Below are 22854 nucleotides of genomic sequence, written 5' to 3' on the forward strand. Positions count from 1 at the left end.
AAACAGCTCAATGAATACAGTTCAAAACAAGTCTTACTCAGAACTGAAACTATAGAATTGTTATTAGCACAATATAGCAACAGTGGGTTACAGTTAATATAATCTAAAAGATGACAAATGATAAAAGCGTAAAGCCTTTTAATGCCATGCAGTCCTTCATACACCGGCTGATGTTCTGCGTGTTCTGCTCGGTTCTTGTGGTTACGTTAGGTTTTATAGTGGTCTAAACCAGCGCTTCACAGGAGAGATCCACATTATTGGTCCGGTTCCGGTGCTATTCTGGGCCCCAGGCGTGAGGCCCCCACGTCACACACCCACACCGGGCTCCTCTCGTTAGTCCGTGTTGTCTTGAGTGCAGCTCCATGTCCAGAGAGGTTCAGATCTCTTCAGAGGTTTGATCCTCAGGAGATTCCATGATGATGATGGTGATGATGAAGATTGGGTGTGTGCTGGGGCCAGTGCTGCAGCACCATGATGTGTTGTTATAACAGTGAATGAATGTGGCGTGTATCGGCGGTATTGAATGTTCCCTGTTTGTGAGGTGTCTCTATAAGCGTTGGAGGTGACTAAGGAAGGAAGTGGCCGTTTGTATAACTAGAGGAAAACAATGATGCTTCACAGTGATGCTAGCAAGACAAAATGGCTCAATGACGGAGAAGAAACTAGCAGTTTCATTTAACATTTAAAAATAAAAAAAATCTATTCCTAATATCTTGTAACTCCTGGTGTGCGTCTCCTCAGAGAGACTCCATCGTGTCTGGTCTCCTCAGAGAGACTCCATTGTGTCTGGTCTCCTCAGAGAGACTCAGGTTAGGAGACGAAGGAAGCCAGGGAAGCAGGGTTACGAAAAAAAAAAAACGGTTTCTTCTCAAACATTCCTCTATGCTCTGCGGTCCTAAAGACCGCTGGGTTACTTCAGGTTCCTACAGGGTCAGCGACCCCCAGCCCAGACAGGCACTACTAGCCCCAGACTGAGCCTCCTCTCCTCCCCCTCCCTCCTCAGGGCCGGAGGTCAGCAGCCAGGGCTCCGACTGGACAAGTGACTTCATATTCATGAGTAGAATTAATATTCATGATTGTGCCTGAACTTGACCGGTGCCTCCAGGGTCTATGTGTGTTATTTAGAGCAGGTTAACCGGTTATTTCTAGACAAGGCCCAGCTTATTCTTGGTTAAAGTTTGAGTGTTGCCAACTGCATCATGATTGGATAATCTCACGGGGGGGGTTGATGTAGTGAAGCCTGAATAAACATGGTGCTAAACGCTAGTGTTTTTATTTGACTAACAGCCACTGTATCTGAGTTATGACATCATACTGCGTAGAGGTTGGAGGCCTCAGCCTTCTCCTGATGGTCTGAGTGAAAATGTTTTTAAATGCTAACATGACATCATTAGCATTAGCATTAGCATAACTAGCCTCGTGCAGTTAGGAGTTTTAACAATGACCACCGATGAGTGAAAAGGAGTACAAGCTTTTGTGTTGTTGTTTTTTGCATTCATTGTTTAGTTGTTGTTTTTTCCTTTTAAAAGACACTTTGATACATTTTGATACAATCCCAATACATTCTAGTGGTTAATTAGGTTAAGTAATATTCTTTAAAAAATAAGAAAAAAGACAAATAAAATATAATAGAGCCGTTGAGCTCAGGTGGTAGAGCGAGGGCCAAGCAGACATGCTCAACGAGCTTCGCACACACACAGCCACACACACACACACACACAGCTACACACACACAGCCACACACACACAGTCACAGTCACAGTCTCACACAGTCTCACACAGTCTCACACACACACACACACACACACACACACGCATGCACTAGTAAACGCCACTTCTAAAACCTAAAGCAACTTTGACCCTCGTAAATAGCATATATAAAATTGGCACAAACTAAAAATGTGAATAACACAAGTTAAAAAGCCAGACGAAAAAAACCAAAAAAAGCTTCAAAATCAACGTGTGTGTGTGTGTGTGTGGCTAGCTCCAGGGCGGGGCGGGGGAGGACAGAGCGGCGTGGAGGGCGTGACGAGGCGGCGCGGGGGGATCTAGCTCTCCGTCTTCTTCTTGTTCTTCTTCAGGAAGGAGGGCGTGCGGAACTTCTTCTTCTTCTTGGAGGGCGACTTGCTGGGTGACTCGTCACTTCCCGGGTCGCCGGCAGCCGCGGGGTCGTCGGGGGCGTCGCCGGGCTCCTCCCCCTCGGCGGCGGCAGCGTCGGCGGTAGCGGCAGCGGGGGCGGGGTCTTCTGCGGGGAGGGCGGGGGCGTCGGAGGGGTCATCTGGGGTCAGGTCGGGGAGGGTCTGTCTCAAGGTGGCCGCGTCACTCTCGTCCTTAAAGGTGATCTCTGGCGGGGAGTCTGGGAGGGGGGGAGGGGGAACGTTAGGTCAGACAGACAAACACGGCTCGTTCGCACGGCCTCAGAAGCACCGTAGATACCTCTAGAGATACACAGAGAGTAGGCTGACCAGGGGTGAGATGGGGTTCCTATAAGAGGAGACTGAACTACCAGAGATGTTCTACATGATGTCTTGGCTGTTTTAGGGACTAAAACACAGCAGCCCTTTCCACTGTGTCCACCATACTCCAGTCCCTGTTCTCTAGTCTCTCTCTCTCTCTCGCTCTCTCTCTCTCTCGTCTTCGGACGAGCCCTCTTCCAGTCCCTGTCCCCTAGCCTGCTCACCATGCACCCTTACCATCACACTGTCAACACAGGCTGCCCCCACGACCCCCACAGCCCTGGGGGGGGCACACCCCCTGCACACAGAGGCTAGGCTGAGTCTGTGTCCAGGCAACTATCCATTAATACAACCCCTTCCCCTCGGCCATGCCTGGGCGCCACCGACGGGTCAGCCAGACCGCAGGCCTACGGACAGGTACACACCCGGCCCAGGGAGCAGCCTAGCCCGGAGGGTAGCCTAGCCAGGGGAGTAGCCTAGCCCGGAGAGTAGCCTAGCCCGGAGAGTAGCCTAGCCCGGAGAGTAGCCTAGCCCGGAGAGTAGCCTAGCCCGGAGAGTAGCCTAGCCCGGAGAGTAGCCTAGCCCGGAGAGTAGCCTAGCCCGGAGAGTAACCTAGCCCGGAGAGTAGCCTAGCCAGGGGAGTAGCCTAGCCAGGGGAGTAGCCTAGCCCGGAGGGTAGCCTAGCCCGGAGAGTAGCCTAGCCCGGAGAGTAGCCTAGCCCGGAGAGTAGCCTAGCCCGGAGAGTAGCCTAGCCCGGGGAGTAGCCTAGCCCGGGGAGTAGCCTAGCCCGGAGAATAGCCTAGCCCGGAGAATAGCCTAGCCCGGAGAGTAGCCTAGCCGGAGGGTAGCCTAGTCCGGAGGGTATCCTAGCCCGGGGAGTAGCCTAGCCCGGGGAGTAGCCTAGCCCGGAGAGTAGCCTAGCCAGGGGAGTAGCCTAGCCAGGGGAGTAGCCTAGCCAGGGGAGTAGCCTAGCCAGGAGAGTAGCCTAGCCCGGAGAGTAGCCTAGCCCGGGGAGTAGCCTAGCCCGGAGAGTAGCCTAGCCAGGAGAGTAGCCTAGCCCGGGGAGTAGCCTAGCCAGGGGAGTAGCCTAGCCCAGAGAGTAGCCTAGCCCGGAGAATAGCCTAGCCCGGAGAGTAGCCTAGCCCGGGGAGTAGCCTAGCCCGGGGAGTAGCCTAGCCCGGGGAGTAGCCTAGCCCGGGGAGTAGCCTAGCCAGGAGAGTAGCCTAGCCCGGGGAGTAGCCTAGCCCGGGGAGTAGCCTAGCCCGGGGAGTAGCCTAGCCCGGAGAGTAGCCTAGCCCGGAGAGTAGCCTAGCCAGGAGAGTAGCCTAGCCCGGGGAGTAGCCTAGCCCGGGGAGTAGCCTAGCCCGGGGAGTAGCCTAGCCAGGAGAGTAGCCTAGCCCGGGGAGTAGCCTAGCCCGGGGAGTAGCCTAGCCCGGGGAGTAGCCTAGCCCGGAGAGTAGCCTAGCCAGGAGGGTAGCCTAGCCCGGAGAGCAGCCTAGCCCGGAGAGCAGCCTAGCCCGGAGAGTAGCCTAGCCCGGAGAGTAGCCTAGCCCGGAGAGTAGCCTAGCCAGGGGAGTAGCCTAGCCAGGGGAGTAGCCTAGCCAGGGGAGTAGCCTAGCCCAGAGAGTAGCCTAGCCCAGGGAGTAGCCTAGCCAGGGGAGTAGCCTAGCCAGGGGAGTAGCCTAGCCCGGAGGGTAGCCTAGCCCAGAGAGTAGCCTAGCCCAGAGAGTAGCCTAGCCCAGAGAGTAGCCTAGCCCAGGGAGCAGCCTAGCCCGGGGAGTAGCCTAGCCCGGGGAGTAGCCTAGCCCGGGGAGTAGCCTAGCCCGGGGAGTAGCCTAGCCCGGGGAGTAGCCTAGCCCGGGGAGTAGCCTAGCCCGGGGAGTAGCCTAGCCCGGGGAGTAGCCTAGCCCGGGGAGTAGCCTAGCCCAGGGAGTAGCCTAGCCCGGGGAGTAGCCTAGCCCAGGGAGTAGCCTAGCCCGGGGAGTAGCCTAGCCCAGGGAGTAGCCTAGCCTGGAGACAGAACTTGCTGTCGAGGGACACGCTGCGGAAAGCAGAGCTTTAACCCATCAGATCTAGAGCTGTTCAGAGCCCATCAGATCTACCACGCTGGAGCTAGAGATGTTTCTGGTCACAGGTTCTGACTTCATATTTCTTTGCTATGTTGTTTTTTACACTGGCAGCACAGCACATTCCCCCTACAGGACAATAAAGACACTGACTGACTGACTGACTGGCTGACTGGCTGACTGACTGACTGACTGACTGACTGACTGACTGACTGGCTGACTGGCTGACTGGCTGACTGACTGACTGACTGGCTGACTGGCTGACTGGCTGACTGTCTGGCTGGCTGACTGACTGACTGGCTGGCTGACTGACTGACTGACTGACTGACTGACTGACTGACTGACTGACTGACTGGCTGACTGACTGACTGGCTGACTGACTGACTGGCTGACTGAGTGACTGATCTCAGATTTAAATGCTGACAAACTGGGGTATTGTTCTCACGTTGATGTGTATCAAGAGATTCCTGTTCAGTTTATTCACCATGTACATGGTTTACATGTAACAGCGTATGCTATTACCCTCGTCAAATTACTAGTACTGTATGTGTAAAACATGTACATAACTCTCAAACATGACCTCTGAACCTGTTCTTCTAGACTAGCCTGGAGAACATGACCTCTGAACCTGTTCTTCTAGACTAGCCTGGAGAACATGACCTCTGAACCTGGTCTTCTAGACTAGCCTGGAGAACATGACCTCTGAACCTGGTCTTCTAGACTAGCCTGGAGAACATGACCTCTGAACCTGGTCTTCTAGACTAGCCTGGAGAACATGACCTCTGAACCTGGTCTTCTAGACTAGCCTGGAGAACACGGACGTTCTGTCCCTTGCGACGCAGACACGGATATATCAAGCATAGCATGGCAGAGCTGAGGTAAACAAACAAACGAACAAACGACGCACGCCACCACAGCCTGGCTGGGCTGACAGGAGACAGCCTCACACAGCGCGGCCAAAGAAAGCTCAGTTTTTCCGTTGACAGACACACCAAGAACAAGAAGACACTGGACACCTGGGAGGAGCCTCGGCTGGAAAAGGAAACGCAACATTGAGCAACACGGTTTTCATACATTACCTGTTCACACAGTTAACACATTATCTGTTCTTACACACTCAGGAGATCTACAGCAGACATGAGGGTTCAGATAGACGTTTCTGGGAGGTGTGTATGTCCAGGGCGGTTAATTTCACACGGGGTCGACGCCAAGAAGGAAAAGAGAGGTTTGCCTAGTAAAAGGTTGGTTGCCAGGTTTGTAACAGATCCCCCTCCGCCGCCCATAAGGCTGGCTTTCACGTGGAGAAACCCACGTGTGTTACGTCGTGTCATTACGACCAAAACACAAACTACATTACAGAACCACCATTTTGGAGCCTGATCAACAGCTAGTTTGCGGAGCGCGTTCACAGACGCGGAGGACATCTAGAACAGCACCTGGCAACAGGAAGTAGGAAGAAGTCAAGGACCGGAGTGACAGGAAGAGGAGAGCAGAGCAGTGGACTGGTTAGGCGGGCCACAGCGAGGTGAGTGGGCGAGGCCATGCAGAAGAAGAGACAGGGTTAGTGACAGGACACTAGCGCGTGGGGGGGAGGGGGGCGAGGGGGTTGGAACCGTACGTACTTACTATGGCAACAGGTACTCTTTAGCATTCCCATCTCCTGATTGGAGCGCAGCCACAAAGAAGAAAAAAAGTAGAAACAAATGTCTATGCAGGTCAACCACGGCCACCGCGTTAACGTAAAAACATTGAACAGAGAGAAATTAAAACAAACGTGGAATAGGAACAACGATTAAAACAAACGTGAAATAGAAACAACGGAAGTGTAAATTAATCACATGAGGAGGAATGGAGAGGGTTTCCATTCCTGGAGCCTCCTGTAGATGGAGGATGAGGAGGATGAGGAGGAGGAGGAGGATGGGGAGGAGGGGTTTACCGTTGTTACGTCATCATAACCACACCCAGGGATTAGATTACACCCGGAGATTGAGCCAAGCAATCACTAACTCTGATCTCTCTCTCTCTCTCCCCCTCCCTCTCTCTCCCTCCCTCTCCCCCCCCTCCCTCTCTCTCCCTCCCTCTCGCTCGCTCTCTCTCTCTCCCCCCCTCCCTCTCTCTCCCTCCCTCCCTCCCTCTCCCTCCCTCTCCCTCCCTCTCGCTCGCTCTCTCTCTCTCCCCCCCTCCCTCTCTCTCCCTCCCTCCCCCCCTCTCCCTCTCCCTCCCTCCCTCCCCCCCTCTCCCTCTCCCTCCCTCCCTCCCTCTCTCTCTCTCTCTCGTTATCGCTCCCTCTCTCTCCCTCCCTCTCTCTCTTTTTACTGTAATATACAGTAGTGGGCTACAATCTGTCATATTAAATGTTCTCCCGCTGACTAACCAAGGTGTAATCAACCCTAATAAAGACCAATTCAATTAGAGGAAGTCAATTAAAATGCTCCCAAAACACTCAGTCAAAGCCGAGTACTGACTGCCCTAAAGGACAAGGATAATCCCATCTCAGTCTTGTTTTAACCTGTTCTGTCATTTCCCTGATAGATAATGTGATTTTCTGACGTCCATAATAATAATCTCGATATGAATCTAAGACATGCAGCCTCTTGGTGTGTTATTAGAGACGAACAGGCAACACGGGGTGGGTTAACGACCACACGGGACACCAGACGCCACACAGACAGACGGGTGGACCGGAACCCTGACCCAGAGGTCAGAGGTCAACCATCAGCCAACCAGGAGAGGGGACCGCACTAACCGACCAATCAGGAGCGAGGGCTCCCCAGTTATCGACCAGTCAGGGTCCAAGGACCTCATCCACCAGCCAACCAGGAGAGGCCATGCTGGGATAGCCCAGGCACCAGGGGGCGCCAGACAGGAAGGGGAGGGGCCGACCTACCTTCCTCTGCCCTGACGGGGGTGCTGGGGGGCGTACGCGTCTCCTCCCGACCTTTGACCTCCTCCTCCTCCTCCTCGGGCTGCACCAGCTGCTCCTGGTCTGTGGACGCCACACAAACAACAACAAATAAATAAAAGTAAGACAAACAAACAACAAACAGCTTAGATCAGAATGATCCGTTTCTCAGATCTGTTCATGTCCGTTAGTTGAATTTTTCTAAAAGTTAAAAGTTAGTTTGATCCACCCAAGTTCCATCAGAGGTCAGAGGTCAGTCAGAGCGACGACCCTTCCCTTCCACCACACACCGCCAGAGCCACAGACAGACGCGCGGAGAGACTGATTATTATGGGATGTGGCACCCCAAGCCCCCGGGGGAGAGAGAGAGCCAGTCCATCACCCTCACCCAACGGAAGCTTCCAGAACCTGCCGGTCACAGCCAGCCGGGAGGGAGGGAGCGGGAGGACACGCCCCCCTGGAGGCGGGCGGAGGGGGGGGAGAAGCAGGCCAGGGTCTTGATTGGACAGGACAGGCTTCCTCTGGACACACCCCCTGATTAGTAGAGGTTCACTCAGCAGCAAGGCCCCGCCCCCCAACACGGGACTACAGCCGCACGATTGGTTAGAAGGCTGAGGAGGGTCATTGTGATTGGATGATTTGAGGGTTGTTGTCATTGAGGATTGGACAGGGCTTCCTCAGCGGAGGGTGAACCAGTGAAATCAATCCAGAGTTAGATCAGGGGGGAGCCAGACCAGGGGGGAGGAGCCAGACCAGGGGGGAGGAGCCATACCAGGGGGGAGGAGTCAAATAAGAGGGGGGGGGGGGAATAAACACAGCTGCATCTCAATAACCCCAAGTTGCCCACTCTCCTTGTCTGAGGAGGTGGTGAGGAGACAAGGAGACGAGGTATTGAGATGCACCCCAGTGGTAGGGGGCTGGGGGGGGGCCGATGGCGGGGCGGAGTCCCAGAGAGAGCGAGCGGGGGGTGCAGGGTGTAGGCTCCCCGGTGCAGGCCTGGGGAGGGTTGGGGGCCCGGGGCCCCGGAGAGCGCGCTGCTGTACCTGGAGGGTCCCGCTCGGCCTCCCCCGGCTCCCTGCTCCCGCTGAGGGCCCTCAGCACGGCCGTGTGGAACTCCTGCTGGGGGGACTCCGCCTCCTCCGCCCCCCCCGACGGCTCGGGTGGGGAGGAGGAGAGGGCGGAGGAGGAGTCCGGCGCCTCCGCGTCCTCCTCGCCCTGCTGGGACCCGCTGGCGGACGGGCGGGGCTTGGAGGGGAGCCCGGGGGGGGTGGAGGAGGTGGAGGAGGAGGCGGTGACGGGCCGGCCCTCCACAGGTCCAGGGGGGGGTGAGCCGGAGGTTGTGGAGAGGGTGGGGGCCCCCTCCCCCTGGCCCCGGCGCTGTACTGGGGGACAACAACACAGGTTCTCTGTCTGTCTGTGTGTCTGTCTGCCTGTCTGCCTGTCTGCCTGTCTGCCTGTCTGTCAGTGTGTCAGTGTGTCAGTGTGTCAGTGTGTCTGCCTGTGTGTCCGTCAGTGTGTCTGTCAGTCTGTGTGTGTGTGTGTGTGTGTGTGTGTGTGTGTGTGTGTGTGTGTGTGTTTGAGGCTACAGCAGGGGACTTCAGCAGAGCAGCCTGGTCATGATCACATCCCCCTGGAGGACCAGCCTCCATCGCCGGTCCCTCAGTGGAACCAGACGGTGACGTGTGACCGGACCGTCCAAGATGACCACCTGAAACCCTTTAGTGTGTCTGCTCTGAGAAGAGCCCGGAGTCAAAACATCCACATACAGGAGAGAGCAGGGTTAGTGGTCTCTCTGAGAGAGCAGCTCTGACGCGGGTCTCACCTCCACTCTCTCTCTCTGTCTACATCTTCTCTGCCTCCAACACCCCTATTCTCTGTTTCTTTCTCTCTCGTGATCCCTGAGAGATCAGCTCTGAAGCAGTACTCTGTAATACTGTCTGCCTGTATCTGTATCTCTCTCCCTCCCTCCTCCCTACTCTCTCTCTCCCTCCCTCCCTCCTCTCTCTCCTCTCCCTCCTCCCTCCCTCCCTCCCCTCTCTCCCTCCTCCCTACGTCTCCCTTTTTCTCCGGTCTCACCTTCCGGTCCCTTCTGTTTGAGCTCCACCTCCTTGCGGTACTCGTCCAGGTCCAGGTCGGTGAGGCGGGTGAAGGGGTTGGGTCCCTGCTTGCTGACCACCACCCTCGGCTGGTACTCCTTCTCGATGATGGCCTTGGACGCCGTCACCAGCTCCCCCTGCAGGCCGACACGGGAACAACAGGACACTGGTGAGCGGGGAACCCGGGAATTGTCGTTCACAGTCGGCAGCTTGTGTGAAATGGCGTATAACAGGGCGACGCCCTCATGAAGGCAACGCGTTTGTGTATTTTGTGTAGTCCGCAAATTGAAGGGTTTTTATGTATATTTAAGTGCAAACCCACATTTGTATTTGGATGTGTTTTATGCCACTGGTACACATTCATGGTTCAATTTTATAATTTTCCTTCAATTATCATCGGAGGCGTTGAAACTAGCCGAACCCTGTACAGTTTATCTACGCAATCGCTCCGACGCCATTACGATGCATGAGGGGAGGGGCTAGGGGAGGGGTTTGAGACGCAGGGTGATGATGTCACGGCAGGAACAGGAAGTACCTTTCTAAAAGACTTAGCAGGGCTATAGGCCCACTCTGAGCCATCGAGGCCATCGATAAAGTCCGTACAGTCAGAGAGAGGGGCGTCCTGCAATGGTAAACCCAGTGAGGGGGGTGCATACAACCCAGACTATTCTCTCTCTCTCACACACACACACGCAGGCACACGTGCGCAAACGGACACACACTAGTACGAGTGGTGCACTGGCATGCAGAGAGCTGCTGGCAGGGAAGCTGATGGGATCGTCTCAAGCAACAAGGACTAGGACCATGCACACACACACTCTGTGTCTGTGTGTGTGTGTGTGTGTGTGTGTGTGTGTATTCCTCAAAACCATAACAAGCTTAAACATGGCCGAAAACAAAAGGCAAACAGCAGCGATGTAAAAGACACAAAGTTATCAAATCTCACAACGGCAAACGGTGGGTTGAGGATTTTGCGCGTGTGAGATCAGGCCCAGAGGTCACGGGCCAGAGGTCAAGGGTCACGCCTCTCTGAATATAACAGAGCTGAACAAACACTCAAACCAACCAAAACAGAGGAGGAGGAGGAAGCGAGGGACAAACACAAACATAGCAGATCCCAAACCAGAGGAGACAGCGCCCCCCCTGGTGGGGAGGGGGATGGGAGGCAGCATGTGGTTACCTCTGCTACGTTACTCACCTGCCAAATTGACTCTCTCTGTGGTCAAAGAATAGCGTCAGTTACACCAAAACTCCATGGTCTAGCATACAATACGGAGGCCATTTTGGCTCTAGGGGGTAATATGGAGGCCATTTTGGCTCTGCCCAGGTGAGATTGGCCTTATAGGCACAGATTGAGCATCAGATTACCATACCTAAATCTTCAACTGTATTAACCATTAAAGTGACACGTTTAAGTAACACAAAGGGGGTAACACTGATCTAAGATCAGCTTCTAGAGCCCACTTTGTCCTGGTTACAGGGATAGACCTGCGTCAAACGAAGCTCTCCCAAAAGTGCAGCCACAGTATGCTGGGGGGTTTGTGAAATCAAGCGCACCCCAGGTATTTAAGTGCATGTGCGTGGCCCAGATCTGCCTGGATGTGACCGCTCGTTTCGACTCACCTGGACGAAGGAGCGGTCCAACACGGAGCCGCAGAGCACCTGGGACTGAGGCCCTGCCGTCTTAATGTCCTGCAGGTTCTGCTCCCGAATCTACAGTTGGACCGAGAGAGAGGAGAGAGGGATGGAGGGAGCGAGAGAGGAGAGAGAGAGAGGGAGGGAGAGAGAGAGAGGAGAGAGGGAGGGAGAATAGAGAGAGAGAGAGGATAGAGAGAGAGAGGGAGGGAGAGAGAGAGAGAGAGAGAGAGAGGGAGGGAGGGAGGGAGAGACGGACAAAGAATGAGTCTCCAACAGAGGAGAAATGTTGGACAGTTTGAAGGTCTTTAGAGACAGTAGGTTCGTTGTATTGGGCGGGTCTGCGACTCAACGACAGATCAGGTCAGTGAGAGAGAGAGAGAGAGAGAGAGAAGGGAGAGAGAGAGATAGTAGAGAGAGAGGGAGGGAGAGAGAGAGGGAGGGAGAGAGAGAGGGAGGGAGAGAGATAGTAGAGAGAGAGAGATAGTAGAGAGATAGTAGAGAGAGAGATAGTAGAGAGAGAGATAGTAGAGAGAGAGAGATAGTAGAGAGAGGAGAGAGAGATAGTAGAGAGAGAGATAGTAGAGAGAGAGAGGGAGGGAGAGAGAGAGGGAGGGAGAGAGATAGTAGAGAGAGAGAGATAGTAGTGATAGTAGAGAGAGAGAGATAGTAGAGAGAGAGAGAGAGATAGGAGAGAGAGAGAGAGAGAGAGAGAGAGAGATAGTAGAGAGAGAGAGAGAGAGATAGTAGAGAGAGAGATAGTAGAGAGAGAGAGAGAGATAGTAGAGAGAGAGATAGTAGAGAGAGAGAGATAGTAGAGAGAGAGATAGTAGAGAGAGAGAGATAGTAGAGAGAGAGAGAGATAGTAGAGAGAGAGAGAGAGAGAGATAGTAGAGAGAGAGAGAGAGAGAGAGAGAGAGATAGTAGAGAGAGGAGAGAGAGATAGTAGAGAGAGAGATAGTAGAGAGAGAGAGGGAGGGAGAGAGAGAGGGAGGGAGAGAGATAGTAGAGAGAGAGAGATAGTAGAGAGATAGTAGAGAGAGAGAGATAGTAGAGAGAGAGATAGTAGAGAGAGGAGAGAGATAGTAGAGAGAGGAGAGAGATAGTAGAGAGAGATAGTAGAGAGAGAGAGGGAGGGAGAGAGAGAGGGAGGGAGAGAGATAGTAGAGAGAGAGAGATAGTAGTGATAGTGGAGAGAGAGAGATAGTAGAGAGAGAGAGAGAGAGAGAGAGATAGGAGAGAGAGAGAGAGAGAGAGATAGTAGAGAGAGAGAGAGAGAGATAGTAGAGAGAGAGATAGTAGAGAGAGAGAGAGAGATAGTAGAGAGAGAGATAGTAGAGAGAGAGAGATAGTAGAGAGAGAGATAGTAGAGAGAGAGAGATAGTAGAGAGAGAGAGAGAGATAGTAGAGAGAGAGAGAGATAGTAGAGAGAGAGAGAGAGAGAGAGAGAGAGAGAGAGAGAGATAGTAGAGAGAGGAGAGAGAGATAGTAGAGAGAGAGATAGTAGAGAGAGAGAGGGAGGGAGAGAGAGGGAGGGAGAGAGATAGTAGTGATAGTAGAGAGAGAGATAGTAGAGAGATAGTAGAGAGAGAGAGAGATAGGAGAGAGAGAGAGAGATAGTAGAGAGAGAGAGAGATAGTAGAGAGAGATAGTAGAGAGAGAGAGAGAGATAGTAGAGAGAGAGAGATAGTAGAGAGAGAGAGATAGTAGAGAGAGAGAGAGAGAGATAGTAGAGAGAGAGAGAGAGAGAGATAGTAGAGAGAGAGAGAGAGAGAGAGAGAGATAGTAGAGAGAGAGAGAGATAGTAGAGAGAGAGAGAGATAGGAGAGAGAGAGATAGTAGAGAGAGAGAGATAGTAGAGAGAGAGAGAGATAGTAGAGAGAGAGAGAGAGATAGTAGAGAGATAGTAGAGAGAGAGATAGTAGAGAGAGAGAGATAGTAGAGAGAGAGATAGTAGAGAGAGAGATAGTAGAGAGAGAGCGAGAGAGAGAGAGATAGGAGAGAGATAGTAGAGAGAGATAGTAGAGAGATAGTAGAGAGATAGTAGAGAGAGAGAGAGAAGAGAGAGCGAGAGATAGTAGAGAGAGAGAGATAGTAGAGAGAGAGGAGAGAGAGATAGGAGAGAGATAGTAGAGAGACATAGTAGAGAGATAGTAGAGAGAGAGATAGTAGAGAGAGAGAGATAGTAGAGAGAGAGGAGAGAGAGATAGGAGAGAGATAGTAGAGAGACATAGTAGAGAGATAGTAGAGAGATAGTAGAGAGAGAGATAGTAGAGAGATAGTAGAGAGATAGTAGAGAGAGAGAGAGAGAGATAGTAGAGAGAGAGAGATAGTAGAGATAGAGAGAGAGATAGTAGAGAGATAGAGAGATAGTAGAGAGACATAGTAGAGTGATAGTAGAGAGAGAGATAGTAGAGAGATAGAGAGAGAGATAGTAGAGAGAGAGAGAGAGATAGTAGAGTGATAGTAGAGAGAGAGATAGTAGAGAAATAGAGAAAGAGATAGTAGAGACATAGTAGAGTGATAGTAGAGAGAGAGATAGTAGAGAGATAGAGAGAGAGATAGTAGAGAGAGAGAGAGGGATAGTAGAGTGATAGTAGAGAGAGAGATAGTAGAGAAATAGAGAAAGAGATAGTAGAGAGACATAGTAGAGTGATAGTAGAGAGAGAGATAGTAGAGAGATAGTAGAGAGCAGAGCCGGGCTACGCCACCTTGTTCCTCATCTCCAGAACGTCTTTGGGGTTGGTGTTCATCGGGATGAACTGATTGGCTACGGCAGCCTGACGAAGCCCCTCCTCCTTTGTCCACTGTAACCACGACAACAAAGCATTGAAAGTCAACAGCTGCTCACGGGTCTGTCATGAACATGACAACGCAAGCACCAAAATATACACAGAACATATAAACACGACAGGCTTAACACAATATCAATCATGCTGGTTCAACTGAAATGGAGGAGGATGGTTCTGAAAAAGAATGATAAATATACACAACCTGGGGAGTAACCAATGATGATGTAACTTATCAGCTAAAACACAACACTTCCTGTTAGCATTCCAGGTCATTACGAGGTCAGCTGTAATATTATTACTTAAAGATAATCATATTATACCCCACAGAAGTAGTTAGTGTGCTGTACTGTACTCCACTAACTACTAACTACTAATACTAATAGTATTCTACAGTAGCTCACATTACCAACTATTACTACTACTGGCAGTTACTCAGTGATGCACCCATATCATCATCATCATCATCATCATTGATCTACCAGCTGTTTCCAAATATAAAACCAGTGAAAGGGAACAGGGGACCAGCAAGGCTGATTGAAACCATCACAGGGGCGGGGTGGGTTGTGGGGGTGGGTTGGGGTGGCAGGGGGCAATGATGGGCTCGTCTTACGAAGCTGGCGTGACGGTGAGTGAGGGAGTGAGCTGGCGTCACCAAGGTCATGTCCCAGGAGGTCAACATGAACACAGGACAGGACGAACAGGGACAGACATACTACTACACTCCCTCCTCACCCTCATCCATACTACTACACTCCCTACTCACCCTCATCCATACTACTACACTCCCTCCTCACCCTCATCCATACTACTACACTCCCCCCTCACCCTCATCCATACTACTACACTCCCCCCTCACCCTCACCCATACTACTACACTCCCTCCTCACCCTCATCCATACTACTACACTCCCTCCTCACCCTCATCCATACTACTACACTCCCTCCTCACCCTCATACACTCCCTCCTCACCCTCATCCATACTACTACACTCCCTCCTCACCCTCATCCATACTACTACACTCCCTCCTCACCCTCATCCATACTACTACACTCCCTCCTCACCCTCATCCATACTACTACACTCCCTCCTCACCCTCATCCATACTACTACACTCCCTCCTCACCCTCATCCATACTACTACACTCCCTCCTCACCCTCATCCATACTACTACACTCCCTCCTCGGACAGAAACGTCTTCCCATCAAGAAGATCCAAACTCCATGAATTACAGGGAATTTACATGAATGTAAAGGGAGCATTTTGCCCTTCAAGTTGGTATTTCAATCTCTGCCCTTTATTCAATATCAATAACAACTGAACCTCGACTCCTCGCCTTCCTCTCCCTAGTCAGCTGATAAGGAGAACAAGAACCAAACTGGTGACCATATCAGAGTTGATCAACGCCTGAATCACTATACTAAATAATAATATTGCATGATATGAAACACCCTCAGGAACTCAGGAGAGCAACAGGAGCATCTAATCGGCTGTTCTGGGAACGAGACGTTTAACCCCACTGGTATCACTGGGCCAGACTAATGTTTTTACCCAGAAAGCAGAACCAGAGACCCATGAAGAGAACAGATTCTGTGCCAGATGTATCTTCTCACATATGACTGAATGGACAGCAGGTGAATGTCATTATAGCCGCCATGCGAATCATAAAAGTTATCATCAAATCATAAAACGCTATATATAATATACATATGATGTCCTCTGTCGGTAAAGCATGTGTTGGTAGTCGGCATGTATGTGGTGCGTAGCTCATGGGGTCATTCCTGTTCAGGGCGGGGCCGCTGAGGTCTGGATGAGGAGAGAGGGGGCGGGGCTTCATGGCATGGGTGGAGGGGTGGCTGGGTCACATGGGATGGACATGTAAACATGGTATACTCACTGAGAGAGACTCACTGAGAGAGAGACTCACAACACAACACGCCCACTTCCTCTCAGGAGATAATCCATTCAAAAGTTAACAACGGTACAAATGTTTTTTTTTCTTTTTCCTCTTTTTTTTTGGGTTGGTTTCATTAAACAAATCCACTCATGCACAGGCACACTTCACGAGGGTGTTGAAGAGACATATTTTGAAGGGAAAGGAAACTTGAGAGAGAAAGAGGGGGAGTCAAACACCGTGAGGGGCGGAGAGAGAGAGAGAGAGAGGCGGGGGGAGGAGCCATCTATCGCTGACAGAAAGATCCGGAAACCTGGGGTCTTTATCGCCCGGGGGACAGACCACACAGGTAGACTAACTCCCTGGGGAGGGTTCGACTGAGCTGCAACAAGCAACAAGCCTTTCGTTTTATACCCAGTTCCAATTTAAACACTAGTTTAAAAACCGAGCGCTGGCTTCTTCGGGGGGACAGGAAACGGACGGACCGCGGACAGGAAACACAGGGGGAGGGATCTGTAAAGCAGGAGTGGTTAGCGACATCCAGCCACACCCACCAGAGAGGGCTCATGCCACGCCCCACCCCCCCCCCGCCCCCTCCCTGACACTCCTCAGGGGAAAACACCCACAACGCATTTCACCACCAGTCGTGCAACAGGGCATGCGATGGGCAGCTGGGCTGGCGCTCCGGAACTCTCCGGGGGCGGCGGGAGACTAAGACGGGAAGGAGAGAGACGAGGGGGGAGGTACTGCCTCGGAGAGAGACCAGTAGCTACATCATGACTTCCTGTTCCTTCAGACAGAGCGACGTTTAGCTTCGGGACAGGATTATACAAGATAAAAGGTGGGTATTGCCGTGTCCAAGGGGAGAGGGGGAGTTTCTATCTATAGAAAATCAGTCTAAACCAATCAATGAAGCCATATCTAAGGTTGAGAGAGAGAGAGAAAGAGAGGTGGACGTGGAGAGAACGAGAGCGAGAGAGAGAGAGGAGGTAGAGAGAAAGAGAGAAAAGTGCGCTCGACACCGACAACGAGGTACGCTGGGAAGTGAAGTTCGCTACGGTGCCCCCCAGTCATGTGATCCGCTGTGCTCTTATCGCCCCCTAGAGGCCGGGAGGACCAGCGCCAGCTGCCCCACAACAGTAGCAGTAGGTCATAACTATGAACAATAAGGTAGGCACAGACCAAGCAGTTGGTAATACAGCTTGGCACGCAGACACCGGACGAGAGAGACTGCAGCAAGGGTTTGACGTGACCGTGTGTTATGTTCGTCCACACCTTAGCCTTCGACTTGGGGCTGCCGCCCTCCGAGCCCTCCTCCTCGCCGTCGGGCCGCCCCGCGGCGCTCGGCCAGCGGGGGCGGTCGCGCTGCTGCCTCTGAAAGCTGTGCTTGAGAGGGGAGCGCGCCCCCGACTCGCTGTCCTCGCCGTACGAGGACGCCGCCTCCGCGTCGCTCGGCTTTTTGTTTTTGTCTCTGAGCGCGGGGCAGCGGTAGGGGTAGCCGGTCCTGTAACCCTGAGAGAGCGAGAGAGAAAGAGAGAGAGCGATAGAGAAAGAGAGAGAGCGATAGAGAAAGAGAGAGAGAGAGAGAGCGATAGAGAAAGAGAGAGAGCGATAGAGAAAGAGAGAGAGCGATAGAGAACGAGAGAGAGCGAGAGAGAAAGAGAGAGAGCGATAGAGAAAGAGAGAGAGCGATAGAGAAAGAGAGAGAGCGAGAGAGAAAGAGAGAGAGCGAGAGAGAAAGAGAGAGAGCGATAGAGAAAGAGAGAGAGCGATAGAGAAAGAGAGAGAGCGAGAGAGAAAGAGAGAGAGCGATAGAGAAAGAGAGAGAGCGATAGAGAAAGAGAGAGAGAGAGAGAGAAAGAGAGAGAGCGAGAGAAAGAGAGAGAGCGATAGAGAAAGAGAGAGCGAGAGAGAAAGAGAGAGAGCGATAGAGAAAGAGAGAGAGCGATAGAGAAAGAGAGAGAGCGATAGAGAAAGAGAGAGAGCGATGGAGAAAGAGAGAGAGCGATAGAGAAAGAGAGAGAGCGATGGAGAAAGAGAGAGAGCGATAGAGAAAGAGAGAGAGCGATAGAGAAAGAGAGAGAGCGATAGAGAAAGAGAGAGCGAGAGAGAAAGAGAGAGAGCGATAGAGAAAGAGAGAGAGAGAGAGAGAAAGAGAGAGAGAGCGAGAGAAAGAGAGAGAGCGATAGAGAAAGAGAGAGCGAGAGAGAAAGAGAGAGCGAGAGAGAAAGAGAGAGAGCGATAGAAAGAGAGAGAGCGATAGAGAAAGAGAGAGAGCGATAGAGAAAGAGAGAGAGCGATAGAGAAAGAGAGAGAGCGATAGAGAAAGAGAGAGAGCGATGGAGAAAGAGAGAGAGCGATAGAGAAAGAGAGAGAGCGATAGAGAAAGAGAGAGAGCGATAGAGAAAGAGAGAGAGCGATAGAGAAAGAGAGAGAGCGATAGAGAAAGAGAGAGAGCGATAGAGAAAGAGAGAGAGCGATAGAGAAAGAGAGAGAGGGATAGAGAAAGAGAGAGAGGGATAGAGAAAGAGAGAGAGCGAGAGAGAAAGAGAGAGAGCGATAGAGAAAGAGAGAGAGCGATGGAGAAAGAGAGAGAGCGATGGAGAAAGAGAGAGAGCGATAGAGAAAGAGAGACACAGAGATAAAGACAGTATTCAGTGCACAAAATGCTCAGGGGAAAAAACTATTGTTTAGTCTTTGTCATGTCAATAAAGCCATTCGAAATTTGGACTCAAGTTCATGGCTGATTTAACTGCATATTTCTAGATGTGAAACAGAGCAGTGACCACCAGTGTGGGTAGCCGATGCGTATGCCTACCCGATGTGACTGACCTGCTCATCGGAATGAATGGCCATCTTTGAATTCCTAGCGCAGTGGCTAACGCTCAATCTAACGCTAGCTTATGCTTTATTATGCAGTATACGAATGCTAACGCAATGCTTGTAATGTTTACAAGGTATGTCGCTAGCTTAGAAGCTAACACTGCCGTTGTAACGTTACTATTTGGGTCACCTTCCTAAGCCACTATTTTTTATTTATTTAACCTTTATTTATACACCAAGTTCGCTTGCTCTAGCTAGCTAGCTGGTTGGCTACAACGATAGCTAGGCTGCCTGGCTAAGGCAAGCATATTAGCTAGATAACATAAGGTGAAACGAATAACTGGTTAATGCCCATATATCTCATTTATAGACTATTGAAGCTCATCAGTTAAACGATTATGGCTTGAATAGGCAGATAGCATGCTAGCTAGTCTTAACGCCAGACCCGTGAAAGTAAGCGTAAGCTACGCTTACTACGTTACTGCATGCGGCTGATCTCTATGGGTCTGGGAAACTTAATGCAAAAATCGGGTATTAAAATCCTGGCGATTCATTGGTAGTGGCGACACCAATCAGTAACAACTTTCGCGATCAGGCGCTCCCACCCATAGATATGCCCCGCCCATCTAACCTGGGCTAGCGTCTCTCATTTGCTGCTACGACCGTCACTCTTTCAATTTTGACCCGTCGAAAGAACACCAGCTTGGGCGACGAAGTGGCACAGACTCCATTTTGTAGTATGTAGAGCACAGCGATTCAACGTAATATTGGAGTCTAGAGAGAGACTACATGCTAGCTAGCTAGGTGAAAGAGCTAGTTAGCTGGCTAGCTAGCTATAGCCTGTCCATTGAGCAGAACTTTGCAGGTCCGTCACATGGGGCGCCCACGCCGGACGGCGCGTCTCCTACCAGGTTGTCCAGCATCCTCATGTAGGCCTCGAACTCCTGCTCCCCCACCTGCCACTTGGGCTGAGGGCCGGAGCCGTCGGGGGCGGGCTCAGGGACGCGGGGGCGGGACTTGTACTTGGCCGGGTCCAGCATCACCAGGTTGTCTGGACCGCCGGCACTGGCCAGGGTACGCACCTGAGAACACACACACACACACACGTATGCATGCACGCGCACACAACCCCCCCCCCACACACACACGCACAAGTGCACACACAAAGGTGTACAGACACATACACGCACACACACACATGCAGACAAACGCACAAACGCGCACACACACACACACACACATGTAGCAGTTAGAGAAATGTGAGCTGTGTGTGTGTGTGTGTGTGTGTGTGAGTGTGTGTGTGTGTGTGTGTGTGAGTGAGTGAGTCTCTGTGTGTGTGTGTGTGTGTGTGTGTGTGTGTGTGTGTGTGTGTGTCTGTGTGTGTGTGTGTGTGTGTGTGTCTGTGTGTGTGTGTGTGCGTGTGTGCGTGAGTGTGTGTGTGTCTGTGTGAGTGTGTGTGTCTGTGTGCGTGTGTGTGCGTGTGTGTGTGTGTGCGTGAGAGAGAGAGCGGGCTGGTCTCTCACCTGGATCTCACAGGCAGCGACCAGGTTCTGGATGTAGTAGAAGGCCTCCTCCACGGTCTCTCCTACAGACACCAGACCATGGTTCCTCAGGATCAACACCTAGCAGGGATAGAGACCATCAGTGTTCTCTCTCTCTCTCACACACTCACTCTCTCTCTTTCTCACACTCTCTCTCTCACACTCTCTCTCTCTCTCTCACACACTCTCTCTTTCTCACACTCTCTCTCTCACACTCTCTCTGACACTCTCTCTCTCTGACACTCTCTCTCTGACACTCTCTCTCTGACACTCCCTCTCTCTCACACTCCCTCTCTCTCACACTCCCTCTCTCTCACTCTCTCTCTCACACTCCCTCTCTCTCACACTCCCTCTCTCACACTCCCTCTCTCTCACACTCCCTCTCTCTCACTCTCTCTCTCACACTCCCTCTCTCTCACACTCCCTCTCTCTCACACTCCCTCTCTCTCACACTCCCTCTCTCTCACACTCCCTCTCTCTCACACTCCCTCTCTCTCACTCTCTCTCTCACTCTCTCTCTCACACTCCCTCTCTCTCACTCTCTCTCTCACTCTCTCTCTCACACTCCCTCTCTCTCACACTCCCTCTCTCTCACACTCCCTCTCTCTCACACTCCCTCTCTCTCACACTCCCTCTCTCTCACTCTCTCTCTCACTCTCTCTCTCACACTCTCTCTCACACTCCCTCTCTCTCACACTCCCTCTCTCTCACACTCCCTCTCTCTCACTCTCTCTCTCTCTCTCGCTCTCACTCTGAAACAGGTTCTTCTGTTTGAGCAGGGTCTGGGTCAGGGGTTATGGTAGGGTTGAGGTAGGGTTAGTTTAGCGTTATGGTCGGGTCAGGCAGGGTCAGGCTAGAGTCAGACTAGGGTCAGGTAGGGTCAGGCAGGGTCAGGCTATGGTCAGGTAGGGTCAGGGTTCTCACCTTGCTGCGCGGGCCCAGGTTCTTCTGAATGAGGGCGTTCTCCTCCTCGTCCACCAGGATACCGTGGTAGTCGTGGTAACACACCTCCCCCAGGGACAGCGCCTCCGGAGAGATGGGCAGCAGCCCGCACTTCATAGCCGACACCTGACACACACACACACACAATGTAAATAAAAAACGAAACAGCACTGTGAAGTGTGTGTTTGAGGTTTAGGTGAGGGTGTGAGGTGAACTTTGGCTTTAGCACTAGATTAATTAGTCACTTGTTTAAAAAGGAGATGCACTTTGGGTTGTGGTGAGTTCTGGTGAGGAGTAGGACATTGACTTCCTACGTTAAATGCAATTATTGTAAGTTGCTTTGGATAAACGCGTCTGCTAAATGACTAATGTAATGTAAAGGTCCAGGTGAGGGTGTGGTCTGAGGTTAGGTGAGGGTGTGGTCCAGGTGAGGGTGTGGTCTGAGGTTAGGTGAGGGTGTGGTCCAGGTGAGGGTGTGGTCCAGGTGAGGGTGTGGTCTGAGGTTAGGTGAGGGTGTGGTCAGGTGAGGGTGTGGTCCAGGTGAGGGCGTGGTCAGGTGAGGGCGTGGTCAGGTGAGGGTGTGGTCAGGTGAGGGTGTGGTCCAGGTGAGGGTGTGGTCAGGTGAGGGTGTGGTCAGGTGAGGGTGTGGTCTGAGGTCAGGTGAGGGTGTGGTCAGGTGAGGGCGTGGTCAGGTGAGGGTGTGGTCTGAGGTCAGGTGAGGGTGTGGTCAGGTGAGGGCGTGGTCAGGTGAGGGTGTGGTTAGGTGAGGGTGTGGTCTGAGGCTAGGTGAGGGCGTGGTCAGGTGAGGGCGTGGTCAGGTGAGGGTGTGGTCAGGTGAGGGCGTGGTCAGGTGAGGGCGTGGTCAGGTGAGGGCGTGGTCAGGTGAGGGCGTGGTCAGGTGAGGGCGTGGTCAGGTGAGGGTGTGGTCAGGTGAGGGTGTGGTCTGTGGTCAGGTGAGGGTGTGGTCAGGTGAGGGTGTGGTCAGGTGAGGGTGTGGTCAGGTGAGGGTGTGGTCAGGTGAGGGCGTGGTCAGGTGAGGGTGTGGTCAGGTGAGGGTGTGGTCCAGGTGAGGGTGTGGTCAGGTGGGGGCGTGGTCAGGTGGGGGCATGGTCAGGCGGGGGCGTGGTCAGGTGGGGGCGTGGTCAGGTGGGGGCGTGGTCAGGTGAGGGCGTGGTCTTACGGCAGCCCCAGCAGCGGTGTGGATGTGGACGATGCACTTGACGTCGGGCCGGGCCGTGTAGATGGCTGAGTGGAGGACGAAGCCCGCCTGGTTCACGCCCAGGTTGGTGCTTCCTCGGTCCACGATCTCCCCCTGCATGTTGATCTTGACCTGGGGGGGAGAGACCAGCACTGTCAGGGGAGGAGAAGAAGAGCGGGGGGGGGGGGGGGGGGGATGGGAGGAGCGGGGTGGAGAGAGAGAGAGAGAGAGAGAGAGAGAGGAGGGAAGGAGAGAGGAGCAGAGAGAGGAGAGGACGTACCAGACTGGACGCTGACACCTCGCTGTACAGGAGGCCGAAGGGGACGATGAGGAAACGCTCCTGTTCGGAGTTCACCCTCACCTGGGACACACACACGCACACACGCACGCACACACGCACACACGCACACACACACACACACACGCACACACACACACCGTCACATCTGGAGGATGGCACTTTTCTAATATGTTTATCATAACAATGATATTCTTTACAACACATAACT

General features: G+C 52.5%; 1 protein-coding gene across 2 annotated transcripts in view; it reads right to left on the bottom strand.

Annotated features, from left to right (window-relative positions):
* Window positions 1-22854, bottom strand: part of add1 (adducin 1 (alpha)) — a 39230-nt gene that overhangs the window by 68 nt on the left and 16308 nt on the right. The window contains exons 5-15 of one of the 2 annotated variants that reach the window (XM_084460084.1): window positions 22626-22706; window positions 22328-22477; window positions 21130-21273; window positions 20188-20286; window positions 19573-19746; window positions 17117-17353; window positions 13867-13962; window positions 11144-11233; window positions 9501-9657; window positions 7410-7508; window positions 1-2356 (exon numbers count right to left, since the gene is read on the bottom strand). The exon at window positions 1-2356 is cut by the window's left edge and continues 68 nt beyond it. In XM_084460084.1, coding sequence (XP_084316210.1) covers window positions 2049-2356; window positions 7410-7508; window positions 9501-9657; window positions 11144-11233; window positions 13867-13962; window positions 17117-17353; window positions 19573-19746; window positions 20188-20286; window positions 21130-21273; window positions 22328-22477; window positions 22626-22706 — 1635 coding nt within the window. In that variant the 3' untranslated portion in view covers window positions 1-2048. Of the gene's footprint in view, window positions 2357-7409; window positions 7509-9500; window positions 9658-11143; window positions 11234-13866; window positions 13963-17023; window positions 17354-19572; window positions 19747-20187; window positions 20287-21129; window positions 21274-22327; window positions 22478-22625; window positions 22707-22854 lie in introns of both variants that reach the window. The other variant, XM_084460083.1, reaches the window with a different exon arrangement.

The sequence above is a fragment of the Borostomias antarcticus genome, assembly GCF_949987555.1.
Source record: "Borostomias antarcticus genome assembly, chromosome: 30".
Lineage (NCBI taxonomy): Eukaryota > Metazoa > Chordata > Actinopteri > Stomiiformes > Stomiidae > Borostomias > Borostomias antarcticus.